The 18,227-nt window shown below is 41.4% G+C and overlaps 1 protein-coding gene across 2 annotated transcripts; it reads right to left on the reverse strand.

The window, feature by feature from the left end:
- Positions 1 to 83: 83 nt before the first annotated feature.
- On the reverse strand, positions 84 to 18,025 carry phldb2a (pleckstrin homology-like domain, family B, member 2a). 2 transcript variants are annotated; one of them, XM_035626033.2, is made up of 17 exons: positions 17,876 to 18,025; positions 15,863 to 15,986; positions 13,975 to 14,936; positions 13,511 to 13,840; positions 10,437 to 10,571; positions 10,035 to 10,172; positions 8,213 to 8,359; positions 7,288 to 7,398; positions 7,120 to 7,209; positions 6,796 to 6,933; positions 6,246 to 6,345; positions 5,325 to 5,529; positions 4,847 to 4,937; positions 4,592 to 4,738; positions 4,250 to 4,466; positions 4,012 to 4,097; positions 84 to 3,788 (listed from the first exon to the last, which is right to left on the reverse strand). In XM_035626033.2, the coding sequence occupies exons 2-17, from the start codon at positions 15,915 to 15,917 to the stop codon at positions 3,648 to 3,650; spliced, it is 3,093 nt and encodes a 1,030-aa protein (XP_035481926.1). In that variant the 5' UTR covers positions 15,918 to 15,986; positions 17,876 to 18,025; the 3' UTR covers positions 84 to 3,647. The 2 variants fall into 2 exon arrangements, with proteins under 2 accessions (XP_035481926.1, XP_035481925.1); XM_035626032.2 differs by having other exon boundaries at positions 5,325 to 5,532.
- Between the last annotated feature and the right edge of the window lie 202 nt (positions 18,026 to 18,227).

The raw sequence follows: 18,227 nt of genomic DNA on the forward strand, positions 1-18,227 counted from the left end.
GTGAGAGAGGTTAAGGAGGGGAGGCTGGTCTGAGTCATGCGGTGATGTTAAGAGGAGTCTAGGAGGGAGTACAGGATAAAAGGTGATTTTATAATCATTATTATTTTATTATTTTTTTTACAAAACAGCACTGCGGAGGTGACACAAAAAGCCCTCTGTGTACGTACGGAAGCCAGAGGCTGCAAGCTGAGAAGAGAAGAACATAATTTACCCGAGCAAAACACGAGGATTTCACCGCATCAGGTGCTGATGCAGACTACAGAGGGTGAAACCATCTCTCTGGGAAAAGAACAGTTTCCCCCCGAGGCTCCCACAAAACACATGGTTGCTTTCTGGTAACACCTGTGATTTGCAGCTAAAGCGTTCAAGAAATTGAATTCGCATGTAGATTTATAATACTGCTTGTTAGGGCAAAGATCAGGCCGCCTATGATGGCTCACATTGTGTCACGGTGTGATAAATTACATTATGCTCGAATTACAGGAACCCAGTGGTATGAATGACTCATTCAGTTTTCAAGAGGAAAATGAAACAAGCACAGTCGGAGAATGCTGCCTTTTGTCAACATCCATTCACATGATTTCCCAGCAATGTGGTTTTCATGCTTGTAAGTGATAGTGACAACAGCCTTGAGTGAAGCACAACCAGGGAACATGTTGGATATATTAGATAAGCAGTCTCAGAGTATATCTGTTTATACGTTGTCGGTGTGTCTCTGTGCAAATACAGTCACTCTGTCTTTAAATCATTCCCTTGACCCCAACAAAGATACACATTATGGGTATCACGGTACCAATAATGCACCAAGCCCCTGGCTTTCTATGATCTGTTTGTGTTTATGTGTGTGTCTGCTTCTGCCTCTGGAGAGACATGCCTCTTTAGAACCCAATTTAGCATGCTTCATTCTGTGTTTCCATGCCAACCCCACTGGGTCAACCAATGAAAGGGTGCGGGTTTGTGGAGGAGGAGTTTAGAGACATGAGTGCCTTAATGAGCAACAGCATGTTAAACATGCTAATAAGACATACTCTCATTAGCTTTTTGCATCAAAATGCTTCATTGTGAATTTGAGGCATAATTTACAAATAAATAATTTTCTTTCAGTACTGTAATTACAAACATTTTCAAGGTACTTATTTCCATTATCCACTACTTTATTCTTCTGATTCCAGTATATTCGAAATGGGTATATTGGTCTTGTAACTCCTCTAAATTTATCTGAAAACATTTCAGCTTCTCAAATATGACAAATATGTTTGCTGTTGCTGCAGTTATCTCATCTCATAATGTTTTATTATGAATATAATATATAATATATAATATATATATTTTTCTGCATGATTAAGTATTTTACTTTTAAAACTGTGAGTACATTTTCCTGACTATACCCACACTTTTTACTGTAATGGATTATTTCTGCAGAGTGGTAATAGTACTTTTACTTGACTAAGTCAAACTGTTAATCAGAGCAGAAGACACCCTCTAACACAATTACACGTGTGATGGCTAAAAAGGGATGTATTTAGATTCATACCTTGTGATTAATTTGAATAATTCTTCACCACACACTCGAAAGGATCACATTCAAAGAAAGTATTGTGCTTGTGCTTCTGAGAGATTTCAGATTGTGTCCAGATATACTGGGAGCCGATTCCAGTTTTCTAGTATTGACTATGAATCTTAAAATAAAAGCAAACTCCTTAAAAAGGTTTGATGAAAATATCTAGTTCCACTGCATGATGGGGGCTTTGTGCACCGCAAGAACAGAGCTCACAGGTTTTTACAGCCGTCTATAATGTTCAAATTCAACATACAACACAAGCTACCATGACATTTCAAAGACAAGATTCGCAATCCCAATGATTTATTCATGACACACATCGAGTATGAAATCCAGTGGCAACAGTGCCAATTAAAATCACAATTGATCATATACAAAATATAAAAGTTGAAATGTTCTCAAAATATAGATATAAATGTGCTACTTTGTTTGGTTTCGAGGCTCGGTCTCATACAGTGGGTGACAGTTTTGGGGGATGAGATGTTTATCTGACGGATACATGTGTTCACAGAGAAGCATCCAGCAAGGCAGCGACTTGTCTACAACGCTGTGGGCTCAGCAGCCTGATCTGCAGGGTGGAGTTGACCAACACTGAACCTGCACAAGATGAACAGCGAGCCCTGAAGTCTGCCCAACCAAAGGCTAGACACTCCGTGTTAAAGTGATATTTCCTTATCAGAAACAGTCTCACTGTTGCAAAGGGTTAAAAAATATGCAAGTCGAGCATTTGGATTTTAAAACAATATTATAATATTTTTGTGTTCAATATCCGACCAATGATTTCTGTTTCCCGAAAGTAAATCATATTAATTAACATGTGCTCATAAATGCACTGATTCATATAAAAGCATAAGAAAATATGGACGACTGCGGCTCTGATCTCTCAGTAATTGCTCATCTGAGTGTGGACCAACCATCCGACAGGCCAGAGCATGGCGTCATTCCAGTGCAAACACTCTGCACTGAGGACCTCTGCTGGTGAAAAAACATTCATGAAATGCTTCCGTGTGAGAACACATGCGGGTGATGCAGCACATTGAGCATCACTGCAGAAACAACATGGCCTCACGTGATCAGACCAGCAGTGATAGAGGGAGCTAGCTGCAAGGTTTAGAGCAAAATTCTCTACTCCCATGCGAGGAACGTAATAACGAAATGTAAAAAGTGCTGATAATAATCTCCCCTTCACCAATTCATTTTGCACTTGTGAAGAAAACCACAAACCAAGGCTTGTCGGGATCAAAGTGATGCATAGAGAGATGTATCTAGTCCGATGGAGGACATTTAGCCCTGCTTTAAATAAGCAGACAAGACCAGCTTATACTTGAGTTAAATAATGTGAAATAATACCCACACAAATTACATTTGAATGTTAGTGACGGCAATATAGAAATAATGAATCTGAGTAAACATAAACATGTGCATTCTTGCAGCTGGTTCAAATACAGAGGAGGTGATGCCTTATCAAGGAGAAGATAACCGGGAAGTGACTCGCTGATGTTCAACAAAAGAAAGAAGGAAAGAACAAGAAGGTAAAGAAAACAGAGTTGGACCTACAACATAAACTTTGGTTTGAAAAAAATGTCAGATAAGTAAACTACAGAATTTCTTGAAAGCTGTTTGAAAGATATGAATCTGTTTATAGAGAAGCAGCATCAGTGTGTACCGCATTTGGAAGTGTAGCAGATGTTGAGTTTACGACCATTTAAAAGTTTCCCTGATAAAGTTTTGACGGGATAAAAGATAAATAGAACGCAGAGAGTGTGAGACATGCATAGACTTTGTGTAAGGAAGGAGGAAACAGGAAGAAAGATTTGGTGATGCTTCAGCCACTCAGGGTATATAAACAATACAAAAATAACTACATAGCTTAATTATGAAACCTGTATATCAATTATTTTCATTTGTTACATATGATTACATTGTAAAGTGTGCTTCTGGGCATGGGTTGTCCTTGAAGGCTACAAATACTACAAGTGTAAACAGAAGTTCCTCTTTTCATCGCAGCCCTTCACAACGTGTTTGCTGTGACTGTCAATATGAGCAGAGTGCCATAACAACCTTAATTACTTTTGGTGTGGATCAGCTACACCATGAAATGCATGTGTCCTTCAGCACCCGTGACAATAACATCCATCCAGATACGCATGGCCTCGGGGGACGGAGCCACCATGTAGTACACCCGATCGTGGGTCTTCACGCTGAACGTCAGCGAGGGGTTGGGGCTCTTGAGTGAGGAAGTGAGTGTCATTTTGAGGATTCAAAAAAAAGTGAAATGATAGAGAACAAAGGGGAGAGGGACGAGTTGATGCATGTGTGGGTGGGAGAAGACAAAAGGAGGGAGAAAAGCACAGATGTCAACGGTATTCAAAGAAGATGTGTGGACAACGACACAGGTTAAAAACAAGGAAATCACAGACATGCTCACACAAGCGCTTAAACTGACTTACTTTGTGTGCATTCTTCAAATGGTCATAGTACACTTCTTCTATGGCTTGGAAGTAAATGACTCCTTTCATCTTGGTTTCATGTTTGTCTGCAGAGGAGAATATAAACAGAGCCGCTCATGGACCGACAGCACTGTGATCAAAGTAGCTTCATGGTTGACATCGTGGTTTGCCGTAACGTTGTCTCCCACATTTTAAACTGCACATTTTCCCCAGAGGACTGAAAGGAGGAGCAACTCACCTGCATAGTAGGTGAGTGTCCTGCGATTCTGGTCGAACACAAACCAGCGTTTCTTCCAGGTCTTAATCTTGCCGCCCATTTTGACAAGGAAGCCCCGACAGGTTTTATCGGTGATTGCCAGGTGGAAGCAGGCGCCTGGGTTGTGTCCTGCCGCCTCAATGTGGCCGTGAAGGTCAAAGTCGTCTTTCCTCACGGGGAGGTAGCGTGTCAGCCGGGACTATGGAAACACACAATGAAATCAGACTGGAGATGTAAACATTGTAAGTGGCTTTGTTCAAAAAGTATTTACACGAAGCTGATGGTGACAGATTTGAACCTCCTCTCTTCACTTGTTCCGAATACCTGAGATCGTTGTTTCTCCCTGAGCTTCACCTCTCTCTCCACAAGTTTCTGTCTCCTGTTCGTCTCCTCCTGCAGTCGTTTCTCCAGATCCTCCCTCCTGCGACGCTCCTCGTCCAGAGCCTGTCTGCGCATCTCCATCTCCCGCTCCTGCACATGCCACATAGTGTCAATTAAATCCCAAATTGAACAAACATCTAAATCTACATCTATAGATATATATATACATATACATATTGTTTTGGTTTGAGACATTACCCGATGCTCGAGGAGTCTCAGCTTGTCAGCCTGGGCCTCTCGGAGTAAACGCTCCATCTCTTCAATCTTGGCCATATTGTTGGTACTAGCACTGACGGAAAATGGAAAACACAAATTAAGAATTGTCTGATAAGGACAGAGACACTGGAACATATAATATATGATAAATGTACACTGGGGAATACAAATCATAATAAACAATCACAATTTAAAATGACACCATGCATATAAACTCCCCTCATTTGTACAAATACCTAACAGAATTAATATTTAGATTTTTGATTCAGGTTTTTCAGCACATGTGCAAGGGGGGGGGGGACTCAAAGACGTTCTCCTTCCATTTAAAAGCCCAAAACATTTTTCCTTTTTCTACTTGCTCGTCAGAACATCTCTCCTAAATTCCCTCTGCAACCTATAAACTCTATTTCTCTCTCTCTATTACGACTCCTCTTCATCTGATGCGATCCTCGTCTCTAACCTGGAGATGTTGTCTGGGGAGCAGGCGGAGAAGCTTGTCTCCAGGCTGTCAGAGCTGTCCACGCTGACTGTATCTGAGGCCTGGCTGTTGTCCGGGTAAGAGAAGGAGTCCAGGAACACGCTGGGCTCAGACGTTGGGCTCAACATCCTGCTGCAAAAATCACTTCTTTTCTGTCTGTCTTCATTCATGTATGCATGGTTGTTGACTGCTGACGGGAGAACATACAGTATCACACAATGGGATATTACAACAAAGTGGAAGTCCCCTCAGCATGCATGATCTAATGCAGTGTGAGATGACATCTTTTCATCATGTTTTATATAATCTGTTCTCATCAACTCATCAACTGGGCTAAGTAGCAGTGACACAACAGGCTAGAAAAAGATAAAGGCATTTCATTTGAATCAACATAATGTAAAAATATTTTTCAGTAGTCTCTCAATTTTCTCTCTTTGTCTGAAGAAAACCTTTTTTTGATTTCATAGAAAACACATACAAATAACTGTATCATTACAATTGATTAAATTAAATTAAATGATATTAACCAAATGAGTAATTTGTTAAAAAAAGGCTTCTCAAAAATCACCTAATTGAACCAATCAAATGAAATACACACAGTTGATAAATTAAAGATTAGAAGTACTGCCTTTTCCAATGAAGATATGTTGCATGTGTTACTTATTTTGAACAACTGTGCAAACAAGTAACCTGCCTCAAAATCAAAAATCCCTCTCTTCTGTTGAGGCAAACATTTAGCCATTGATATCAGATTTGGACTAAACGTAGATTATTTTGTGCAGTGCCAGACATTATTACATCACCACAGTAATTCCTGTAATATATGTGCATATAGCCTGAGGCCTAAATCCACTGTAAATATGTGATGCAGACAAGATGCGACAGTCTGGTACTCTGACTCACTCTTGGGCAGGCGGCGGGTGTTCAGGTCCCGGGCGGAGAAGGCGAAGCCTTGTGGGATGACGTTGCCACAGCTGGAGCTTTGTGCCAGAGGCAAGTGGATCTGAGAAGGAACCAACAGCACACAAGGTGGTCAGGACCCGGTTCTACAACTTTTCAAATAAGTACAAACTCCTCTCGTTCGCAAAAATATTTCATGAGCTGGATGGGTGTTGCACGACTAACTGAGAAGAGTTTGGGTGGATCAAACCTCCAGGGACAGAAAGTTAAAATGCTTCTGGATGCTAATGATGAGGGCAATGAAACCTCTCCTCCCAAGTTCAGGATCACAGGAGCACCATTACTTATAAACTATTCTGAATTCTTCTGAATTAAGAAAGGTTTAAAAATTCAAATATCCCAAGATACAGCTTTCAAAATATGGACAATTCTTGCTGTAAGGTATTTTAGCATACTATTACAGTATGCTTTAAGACATTTGAAACACCCTACTGTATCTGATCTGTATCTGCTCAGGCTAATTTTGAAAAACAAAAGAGGAAAAAGGAATCACCTTGGGCGGAAGCGGGCGTCCCAGGGATCTGCCATAGGAGGCGGGGAGCTGCTGGCTCCTCCGGTGAGGTAGGCTGTCACTCGGGTGGGAAGAGTTTTCTTTGCTGCTTCTTCTCCTTTCCTTCAGAGAGTGCAAGTGCTGCAGTGATCACAGGGGTCAGAGGAATCAAAGGATGAGAGAGGATAAAAATAACAGGATTTCTACACAGAGACATTCAAACTTTGATGATCCTCTGTGTGAGATACTCTACTTAAAGGGAAAGAGGAGTGGAGCACTCAGCTGGTGGACATGTGAAGTATTATTGTCACTGCGACCAACTCCTACCTCTTTGATGGCTACAGGGATGTTAGTGAAGGTCTGCCCCTCAGACAACTCTGCATACTTTCCTTCCAAAGACACCAGTTTTTCTCTCTCCTGCAAAACGTCAGGATAGAGTCTTCAAATGAATAACGTTGGATGTTGATTATTTCAGCATTCAAAGAATTGTCTTACCTTCTGCAGCATGCCAAGCAAATTATTTTTCTCTCTCTGGAAGTTCTCTCTTTCTTGCTGAGCCTGTGATGTAATCTGTGACGACTGTTTCTTCAGTGTCGTGAGCCTTTCCTACAAGAAAGAGAAATGCAGCACAGTATCACTACACAGTACGTACGTACTCTGCAATACCGCTGAGGGTGTGGCCCCGAAAGAATTCTCCAGACAGCAAATTCAATACAACAATTGCCATTGTTGTTCCTTGTAATTAGTTCATGCTTTGCGCAACAAATCTCTCAAATTTGACAGCTTTACTTTCATGCACAACATGTAGTAAGATTAATGACATCGAACCACTTATGAAAACACAAAGATTTTAAATGATCACCATCAAAACTTTTAAAAGGATTTACAGTGTCGTGATACTTGTTTTTATGGCATTTGCCTTGAGACAATTAACTTTGTTGCAATAATGCACATTACATCAATTTTGTTTTTTTCCTGAAAAATCCTTGACTAACCCCAACTCCTGCCCATCAAACACAAACTGCAATCCTATACAAATGTATTTGACACAATATTAAACTGTAATATATAAATTGTATGATAACATAGTTTAGCTTGTAATAAACAACTCCATACATTATGTACACATACAATTCTGTTTAAAAAAACAACTTTTTGTGCTCTTTAGTGAAGACTTGCAAAAATCACATGATGATAATAATAACAACAATTAAAGACCTAAAATATTCAAACTATAAAACAGTAGCAGTTTAAGTTTTTTTTTTTTCTTTCCTTCCAAATTTGGTTTGGTTACTTTATTAATACATAAGTGACCCACAGTGGTATTTGTACTGTAGGTACTTGTGGCCAAAAACCGCCAACATTAATATTAGCATTTGTTATACATGCACTACATGCACATTCACAAAACTCGATCTACCTTGCGTGTGACTGTAAGACGTTGACACTCAGCGATCTCTCGCAGCAGCTCTTGGCTCTGATTCTCTTTTTCCTCGTCTTGATTCATTTGTCTCTCCAGCTTCTGGAACTCCAAATCTTCCAAACTTTTTGTCTGCTCCTTAGGATCCTGACACACACACACACACACACACACACGCACTACCTCAATTACAAAGTAAAAGTACATGAATAGAGAAGACAACACTGTAAGAATTAGATGTTCTTATCGAATTCAAAATATGGACATCCATAAAAGTAGAATATTAGACAATGTAATAAGTGATAAACTTGTTAAACTGTTAACATTTTTATGGAAGTGATGTGAGGTTATCGGGTGATTTTAGTTTTATAAATTGAAGTCAGATGTGCTGATTTTTTTTCTTCTTTTTTTTAACACATGGTAATTATTAGTGCCCCTTCCCAAATGTGGGTCCAAGGGTTACCAGGGCTGGAACATAAGTTGTGAATGACGTGTGTAACAAGAAGTAAAGAGAACCAGGATTACAGAGAAAAAGAGGGAGGAGAATAATAGAGTTGCAAAAAGAAACAAATTAAGAAAAAAAGAAGAAAAAAGCAGACCATGGCAGGGGGGTTTTCTGAGTCTTAACTGCGACATGATCTAATTCTAGAGAACACCTAATAAACTGCCATGTGTTCGCCCTTTGTCTTGTAGTTGATAGCCAGTTTCATTTTTTTGTTCAATACTACCTCAATTATTCCAAATGCAAACCATGTGGCAAACAAACTTAATGCAAACTAATGGTAGCTGACATCATTTAGCAATATATCATTGTTAGAGCTAGATAGCAAGATATAGTTTAGTGCCCCCCTCTTCTGGGGACTTTGCGTGCACCTTCTTTTCTCAGCCGTCATGTTTCTGCCCCCATGAACTTATGAACTCTTTTTGTTTCTTGTAGACTCGATTTATTTATTTGATTAATTTGTCCATTCATTGTGTGTCCCTGTTCAGTTACTTTAGTTCCTTTCCAGTGTGCCTCTGCCTTAGTTAAGTCACTTTTGTTGTCCTTATTGTGTTTCTTGTATTAAGTTCGCCATTTCCTGTTTTACTTTGTAGTTTCTTGCCTTGCGTCGCTTCACTTCCTTTTTCCCGTGTTTTGTTTCTGTTTACTTTACTCTTCCTTTGACTCCTGCCTATGTGATTGTCTGCACCTGTTCCTAATGTGTTTCACCTGTGTTCAATTTGCCCCGCCCACCTTGTGTCTATATAGTCTCTGTGACTGCCTTTGTCTGTAATGACTCCTGTGCTGTTCAGTTTGGTTTTCTTATTGCCTGTGTCAGTTTTTTTCTGCTCTTTTTGTACTTTGTAGATGTGTCCCTTGTGTTTTACCAATGTATTGCTTTGAGTTGTATTTTGCTCTTGTTTTTCTACTTTTATTTAATACACTTTTTGTGTCTTTTACCTGCGTTTGGGTCCAGCTACTGAAATCCCCAAATCAGCAAACTGCTAATAAGCAGGTAAGTGGTCTATAGCTGAGCAATGTTCACTAGTTGGTATCGATATGAACTCATGTTAATGGTAAGGCAGAAGAAGATTAACACATTTCTCAAGGTAAGTAATCATGTAAGTGGAGTTATATTGACTTGGGCTGTCAAGGTCTTTGCTTTGGAAGAAACAAAAATCTAGCCGTAGTCTGAGGACCCATGTCTTGGCGACAGTATTCCCCTCCGACCAGAGTGTGTTGAAGTCCTAAGGAAGGACTACTGAAGATTGTTGGTTTCGTCTTCCTACAGTCTGTCCCTAGATTTATTCAGGGCTCGTTGACGATTTTACAAAGTTGTACCTGTGACTTCTCAGCGTGGCTCGTCTTCTCGATGCTATGGATCTTTTCCTTCAGTTGGTCCAGGAGCTCCTTTTCCCTGTGAAGCTGACCCATCTCGGACTCCTGTTCCCCTTCCAGCAGAGCACACTCCACCTCCATCTGCAGGAATCATCATCACAGAGTAGAAAAACCCACCCCTGGATCCGTTTCATTCGGTGCGTTCGCGGCATTTCTGATGGCTGCCTCTCGGCAACTCCAGAGCGAATCAAGCTGTTCACTTCATAAGCTTTTACTTTGATGAGCTTCAGTGATAAATTACAACATAAATCAGTAAGTCATCAATTTATCTCCCAATAGATAAGAACAAACACTGCCAGGCTGTTCAGGTGTCGGTTGAGTTTTTAACGGCACTGTGAAGTTTACCTCTCGGACAGATTCCTCCATCTGGTTGTCCAGGTCTTTGATCTTCTGCTCCAGCTCCTCTATGTTGTTTACAACTTGAATCCTCTCTTCTTCTATTTGTGTCACTTCCTGTTTCTGCTGCACACACTCCAAGGCCTACAGCGACACAAGGAATGCATACAAACGCTTAGGTCCGCAGTAGACTTGACATTTTGTGATACACACATTAAATGCGCAAAAATCCCTGTTCCAAAACAAAATCGACCTGTTTCCTTTCATAAAATACTGTTAAAATAATCTGCCAGCCAGTAGAATAATTTTTTTGTTGAATTGGACGACGACAGCTGCTGTTCTAACTCTTCCGAAGCTGGATCACTGACAACAGGATTATTTTCTACTTGGTGTAATGGAAATATCTATCACTGCATTCCAGTCACTGCCAGTCACACCAAAGCACTCCCACGTTTTGCACCATCTACCATCCTACATGTATGCACACCAATACGTACTGTATGTACATCTAATAGAACCTATGTATCAGGTATTGTTCCTTAAAGAAGCCAGGAGGAATATTTTTTGGGGCTCATGTGGCCAGCAAGTCTGGGATTTATAGTTTCCCAGACGGGTTCTGCACTCCCTTTCTTCCTCTGCACACTGCTCTGAGGAATGCAAGAGACGGAGGGTATTTGGGGCCTGTAAACCTCTGTCACAACTGCCACACTGCAGAAGTTATGGTCTCAACTGAGAAATCTAATTTCCATAAACTCTGGGGGTGTTTTAAAGCTTTATCTCTCACATGACAAAGATTGGTTTGAAAGCCTGCGTCGATGCGTTTACTACATTTTCATTTTCTCAAAGTCTTCCATCCATTCAGCCTCAGTATGAATTTCAAAACATCTGGAAAAACGCACGTCTTTGCCATGCACACTTTTACTTGCACACACCCGCACACAGTTGTGCATGTGCACACACATACATACACGTGCACATTCAAATTCTCCATGGGATAAAGTCATTTCCTGTTCCCCCCTCCTTAAAGCGTTTGAATGGTTGAGTGCTGAAACAAAACGAGGACTTCTTCATTAAAACCAGACACACCATTAGGTTGTTACTGTTCTGGAGGGGGAAAGAGACAGTAACTCAGCACCACTAGCACTCAGACAGTGGAGGAGGAAGCTGGCTGGAAGCTGAAATCACAGTCAATACAGTATATTTATATTTGTAAATGAAACACAGTTCATTAATTTCTCAGTGTATGGGGCAGGGATGCCCATCGTAATACATTGAAACATTTTGTGAACAAATTGATCAGGTCAAATCCTAGTTACCAAAGCTGTAAGGACATCTTGTGAAACTAATTTCCCTGTTTGTGTTTCTGAAAAACCCACAAACAGGAAATTTACAAATTGGTAACTTCAAAAAGTTATCAGTACTTAAAAAAACCCCAATGATTTTTTAATAATCTACCTAAATAAGTATTTGTTTTGAATAATACGGTGTAATAACACACTTTACGCAACCATCATGCCATGGATGTGCAGTCATTTTATGACTCAGAACTGCAAAAAGAGCTTAATTCTCCACATGTTTCCACTTATCTAAATGACCAGTTTGAAGCAAACATAAGACAAAATTCATTGTGTGCTTTTAATTTTTTCAAACCACATCAACCCATTAAGCCCTGGAATATTATCCCTAAAGTTTAAGGGAAAATATGCCTCCACTAATATGAGATGTTAAAATTCTAGACCCCTTAAACCTAATTTTAAGGGGTCTAAAAACAAAGTATATATATATGAAAAAAGTTCACATATATACACATTAAGTGATGTTAAAACAAATGCCATCTCCAAAAGAATGAAAAATTAAGCTCTGTGGAAAATGGGAAAAGGAAATGCAAATGAACCTGGGAATGGAAAGAATTTACCCTGAAAAATAGGTAAACAAACAGAGGTAAACAAACGCTTGGCAGTCTGATAAAATGCATTCCGGAGCAGGGGTGTGACCCCTTAGTCTTCCACACAGCTTGGTCCTCTCTTCACTACAGTTAATACCCATTCTGCAGCATGAAGACATGGAGAGGAGTCAAGGAAAGGAAGAGAGGGACTCTAAGAAAAGGACATGATGTGAACAGACTCGGAGAGAACCTTTAAAAAGTTCAGTCCAGGTGTTGCAGCCTAAACAGAAACATTGTTCGCTCTATAGCCTGACACATACTGCATGTCCAACAAAATGGAAACTAAAACCATGCATTAAAAATTAACTTATTAATATTTTCACATTAAGAATTAATACAATAATTACCAGCAATGTGAAAGGGGACGATGGTAATGACAAACCCACAGTCAATAATCTGTTTTTTTTCACGGGTCTTCTTCAGATATCACAGAAGGAAGCACAGGCATAAATAATAAAATCAAGAATAGCTGATTTCAATTTAGCTGTTTCAGTTTCAGGGTCCTGGTTTATACCTGCTGGCTCAGTGTCTCCCTAGCTATGTCCAAAATCCTTCAGTTTCCGTCATGGTGAGCACGGCAATACGTTTTTTGTTTTTTTAAATTTCTGTGAGCGCTATATAGTGAAAATAGGGTGTGATGTTGGACACAGCCAATATCACAGATCACTGAGACACAGGAATCCAAGAGAGACATTATTAATGTTATTAGTGACACCAGCGCTTTGTGACCTGTTGTGAAGGGTCAACATCTCTCCTGGGAATAAAAGCAACTATGAGAGCAACTAGCTGCTCCTTGGGCACAGAACATAGCAGAGCCTAACATCTGATACACTTTGGGTTTGTAAGCTTGTCGTCGTGTTCTTTTATCCCCCCCAAAAAATAATGAATGCTGTTCTGACCACAACTCTGTTACGAAGCACATGAACCAATTTACAATATATAGACTGTAGTATACATTATTAGACATCTTTTCAAGTTTGCATATTTTGGTCACCTGCGTACTGATTTCACTGATTAGTATATTATCCGATAATACAGTTGTGCTTTAAATATAAACATACTGTGCACATATTACACATAGTACATATTATGAATTTGACTGTTTTTGTTTTTGTGAAAATAGTGATTGATAACTTACTTTGCCTCTATTGGAGCAGGGTGAGAGGGCACTGCTGTTCAGGCTGATGGCCGGTGAGAGGGACCTGGCCTCCCTGTAGCCGCTCTGCTGACGCTGGCCAACCTGCTGCTCATCCGAGTATTGGAAATCTCTGGCTTTGGCCCCAAAGCAGCTGTCCGGAGCCGTGCTGCCGGGAGAGTCCGAGAACACCGACTCCTCGTCTGACACCTGCAGCTTCTCCAACTCCTTATTGATCTTCTGCAGGTCAGTGACAGATGAACCCGCCGGCTCTCTCTCCACGTGACCCAGTTCAGTGCACATGCTCAAAATGGTCTCCAGACGTTGGCATTCCTGCAGAAAAGAGATTCATAGTTAATAATTTTGGATGTTTGAGTTATTTTACTGTTAAGGTCAAACACAGTGTCAATAGGCTGTTACAGTAGTAAAAAAAAAAGGTGTACAACCAGGATCAAAAAGCAACTCACCAATCTTTGCACTTTCTGCTCCCTGAGTCGCTCGTCTCTCTGGTGCTGGTGGTAGTCTCTCAGCTCCTCTTTGCCATTCAAAGAGCTGATGCTACCCACCCTCTGTCCTGGGCCCAGCCCGCCCTTCCCAAAGGACAACCTCCTCTCTCCGAAGCCCAGGTCTAAGCCGGTCCCGTCCATCTCTAGACCCAGAGAGCTTAGAGAGGCCAGACTGGCCCTCCTGGGAGTGCTGGGCATGCTGGCTGGGACGGTCACATCTGGCGGCTGCTCCAGAGAGGAAAGACTGCGCCGCGGCCCCCCTGAGCCCACTCCTCTGTAGGCGCCCACTGAGTGGCGTGACGGAAGCGACAGAGCAGGGGGGTCTGCTGTACCGTGAAGCCGAGGCAGAGAACGACTGTGCATCCCCAGGCTGTTGAGGGAGCCGGTGGAGTATTTCCTCTGCCGCAAATCTCCTCCAACTTTGCCCTGAGAGTAGAGTCTGCGGCCCATGCGTGGGCTGGACGGCACACTGGCTGCTCCACTTTTGGCCCTGGGGGAACGAGGCAGGGGCTCCCCATAAGAGGAGAGAAGAGAGCCTCCATCTGCAGCGTTAGAGATGAGCAGACAGTCTTGTGACTGGTGGCGAGATTGAGAATGACGGACCAAGCCATTGGGGCTCAGCTGGCGATCTCCCTGACGAGGTGACGGAGGCATGCTGCTGCTGGTGATGTAAGAGAAGTTTCTAGACGGAGGGCGGTCGGTATTGCTGAGGATGGACAGTGTCCTAGTGGATTGGGGTCCAACAGGTGAAGGCACGCTGAGGTACTTGCGGCTGCACTCGGCTGCCCTCAGACTGGCCTCCAGAGCGCTCTTCCTGCGCTGCAGCGTCTCCATCAGTTCCTGTAGCTCTGCCTTCGAACGGGAGCCTCGCAGCAACGTCCCACCCACCGAGCCACTGCTGCTGTGCTCAATCTTCACACAGTCTGCAGACATGAGAAAGTTGACACAACATGAAATCCAGTTCTTTTTTTGGACTACATAGTGCACTCAGGTTTAATGTAACCTCTTTAATACGCACCAGCTCAGCCAGCTAACACACTTGTGCTGAGTAAGGGAGGGGGGGAACCAGTGAAGAATGTACGCTCATACACTTCTGAGCCCAATACAAACAATGGCTCAATCAGTGGTTAAGCTTCTTCTAAAAATGGAAGAAAGCTCACGGACCAAGACAGGCCAGAATGCATCATAGTCTCGACAGGAGAAGCCTGAGGACACCCAAATATCTTAGCAGGCAGAATGAGAATGGTGCACTGAGTCATGGGTGGCTGGACACATGAACAAATGTAACTCTTTGTTTATTAACTTAAGATTTAGACTGTCAGTTGTTTTTTTTCATGACAAGAAATGAAGGCGATATCTTCCTCTGTCAAGATACAAACAGCCACGATGTGTCTGTGCTCCTCATTTTGAGCTAAATTCTGTGCATTCAAATGTTGTGCATTTTTTAAAGCCGATCCTCATTGAAAATACAGACCAGAAGCCTTTTCTAAAAGGGTAGACTTACTGAGTTACAGTATCTGTACAATGACCAAAACCCGGTGAGCCTTCGAGTCTTGAAGACATAGATTGCTGAAGAAAGAGCTGAGCAGAGTGAGGAAGATTATCCAGATATCTCAATAAACCTGCTTGAGAAGCAACTACACACTTTTATGATGTTAACCTGTTAAAATGATCTTGTTTATTGTCACTGAGCAAGGTGGAGGATATATTTGACTTAAACCTTAAGGGACATGTTATTAAATACTATAATAATCTATTACTGTGGATCAAGGTGAGATTCACAGTTGAATTACAGTTAAAGCGACCAGTATCAACGATTAATCCAGTATAACATTCACAAAAAACGTACCCGAGCTGTAGCCCAGTGTGGTGACGGCACTCCTCTGAGGAAGCATGCTGTTCATCTCACCGACCTCAATCTCTGATTCACTTTGGAGATGCAGGATCCAGTTGGGTCCTATGAGCTTAGTTCCCTGAGGAGGAGAAAGGAGAGAGAATTAACATGGAACTCATAAACACTATAGACTCCAAAAAATGTTTTTTCTTCTCGTATCTTTAATATTGTCACTTTATAATTTTTTTTGTTTTTATACTTCGTACAGAACAAATTCATCCTACATGAATACCGCATGTAACAATGAGTTCAAGTTCTCCACCAGTATTCCTGCAAAACCAAAAATTAATATTTCGATCTAGAAGCGAAAGCTACAAAGACATTGCAGGAAGTTGAATCGGTGCTTTGTGGTCGCTGGACATATCCTTTAAAACTCGACACAACAATGCCTCAATTCAAGCAGATATTTCAGATGTGCATATTTAAGTGGAAAGAAAAAAAACTTTCCCAAAGACTAAGTAGGAAACCAGATCCAGAGGAACGGTTTTTTTTATGTCTGGCCCAGTGTTACTAATAAAAACTCAAAATCATGACCAGTCCTTCTCGAAAGTATCCCTCAGAGCCCGGGACTCAGGGTCAACCTGGACTGGGACTGCCTGAGGACCAGCGACGTCCTGCAGCTCGGCAAATATCACACCATTGATGACGGCAGATTGATCATCAACAAACAATCATTTGTAAATAGTGCAATACAAAATATTAGTTTGTTTATGTTTATAGCATTATTGATGTAATTTAAAATAAACACATGGTACTTATTCTCTACTATAGAAATCTAAAAGAAAAAAATTAAACTAAGTAATACATCTACAGGTCCCCACACGTATTGACATAACACAGAAAAGTCACACTGGGTGATTGCATTTTTGGTTGCAGTGATGCAATAAATTTTTAAAGTCAGACGTTACAGTTTCCTGAATCCGCGGAGAGCACACACTCTCACACACGAGAGAAAGACAGAGACGGCTGATCCGAGATTTTCTGGTGCTGCTGTCTGGAGAGCGAGGGTACAGGAAGTAGGGTATCCTTTTACACAGTCACACAATCAATCAGCATGAGTTCATTCTCCAGACCTCCTGGAAAAAGGCGGGGGGAAAAACTCAGGCCGGCTCATGTCAGTTTTTACTGCATCACCCAGACTACAGGGCCAGGGGGGAAGTGTAGATTATAAACACACGGGGAGATGTAAACAGTTTGAAGCATGGCCCCTGGTCATTTGGCTTTCATCTAATGTGTGGTAATGCTGCGCAGATAAATATTTTTCTTACATTGCATAAGGCTCAAGTGTTTACTTCCACGACAAGAAGAAGAAAAAAATCTCACAGGAAAACAGAGGTTAGAGAATTAAAATCAGTTAGATTATTTTTATTTGGAATTAATCTTAATCTAATTTTAGATTAATTTCGCGATTAAACATTTGAATTATTACTAATTTACTTTAACTTCAAGTCTACAATCACTTTTGCTGCTGCTTTAATAATATTCTGATCAACAGCTCATACACATACTGTACGTGCCAACATACACATAGGATTGTAATTAGCAGTTTGAAGACATGCTGATTATCGGTGTTGGCAGTCATCCACTCATTTTAGTGGCTGGGTTTTCCAGAAATGTTAAATGAGTGGAAATAAACACCTGAAAAATCACCACCTTTTAGAATTCTGAGAAAAAGACAGCTAAGAAAGAAATATTTTTCTTGACGTTTTGCACATTCCATGTGCAACAAGTTGACAGATTTTAGATTTGCCAGTTACAAAAAAAAAACGTGTTTCAGTTAGTCATCTTTTATGTCATATTCATAATTTCATACTGATGTTTAAAGTGCATTTGATTCACTTAAGTTATTACCTGGCACTTGACTGCTGCAGTAAAGACAGTGGTGAAAGTTAAACAAAGTGCAGCCCTGTACATTTTGCCGGAGCATCCATGTCTGTATCGACCAGGGAATTTGGTAAAGCGACTCACCGTAGATGTGTGTCCTCGTCACATAGTTCTGCCGGGAGCGTTGTGGTCATCTGTCTGTTGCTGCTGAGGCTGAAGTCTGCTCCGTCTGTATGGAACTGTGGAGTCCTCCCATGACAAAGGATCAGCCAGGAGAGACCCCCTCCTCCTCCTCCTCTTCCTCACCCTCCTCCCCACCTCCCTGCTCCTCAGACGGTCCTCCTTCCCAGGAGAGAGAGAGAGAGAGAGAGAGAGAGAGAGAGAGAGAGAGAGAGAGAGAGAGAGAGAGAGAGAGAGAGAGAGAGAGAGAGAGAGAGAGAGAGAGAGAGAGAGAGAGAGAGAGAGAGAGAGAGAGAGAGAGAGAGAGAGAGAGAGA

This window comes from Scophthalmus maximus, chromosome 2 (genome assembly GCF_022379125.1).
Source record: "Scophthalmus maximus strain ysfricsl-2021 chromosome 2, ASM2237912v1, whole genome shotgun sequence".
NCBI classification, from domain to species: Eukaryota; Metazoa; Chordata; class Actinopteri; order Pleuronectiformes; family Scophthalmidae; genus Scophthalmus; species Scophthalmus maximus.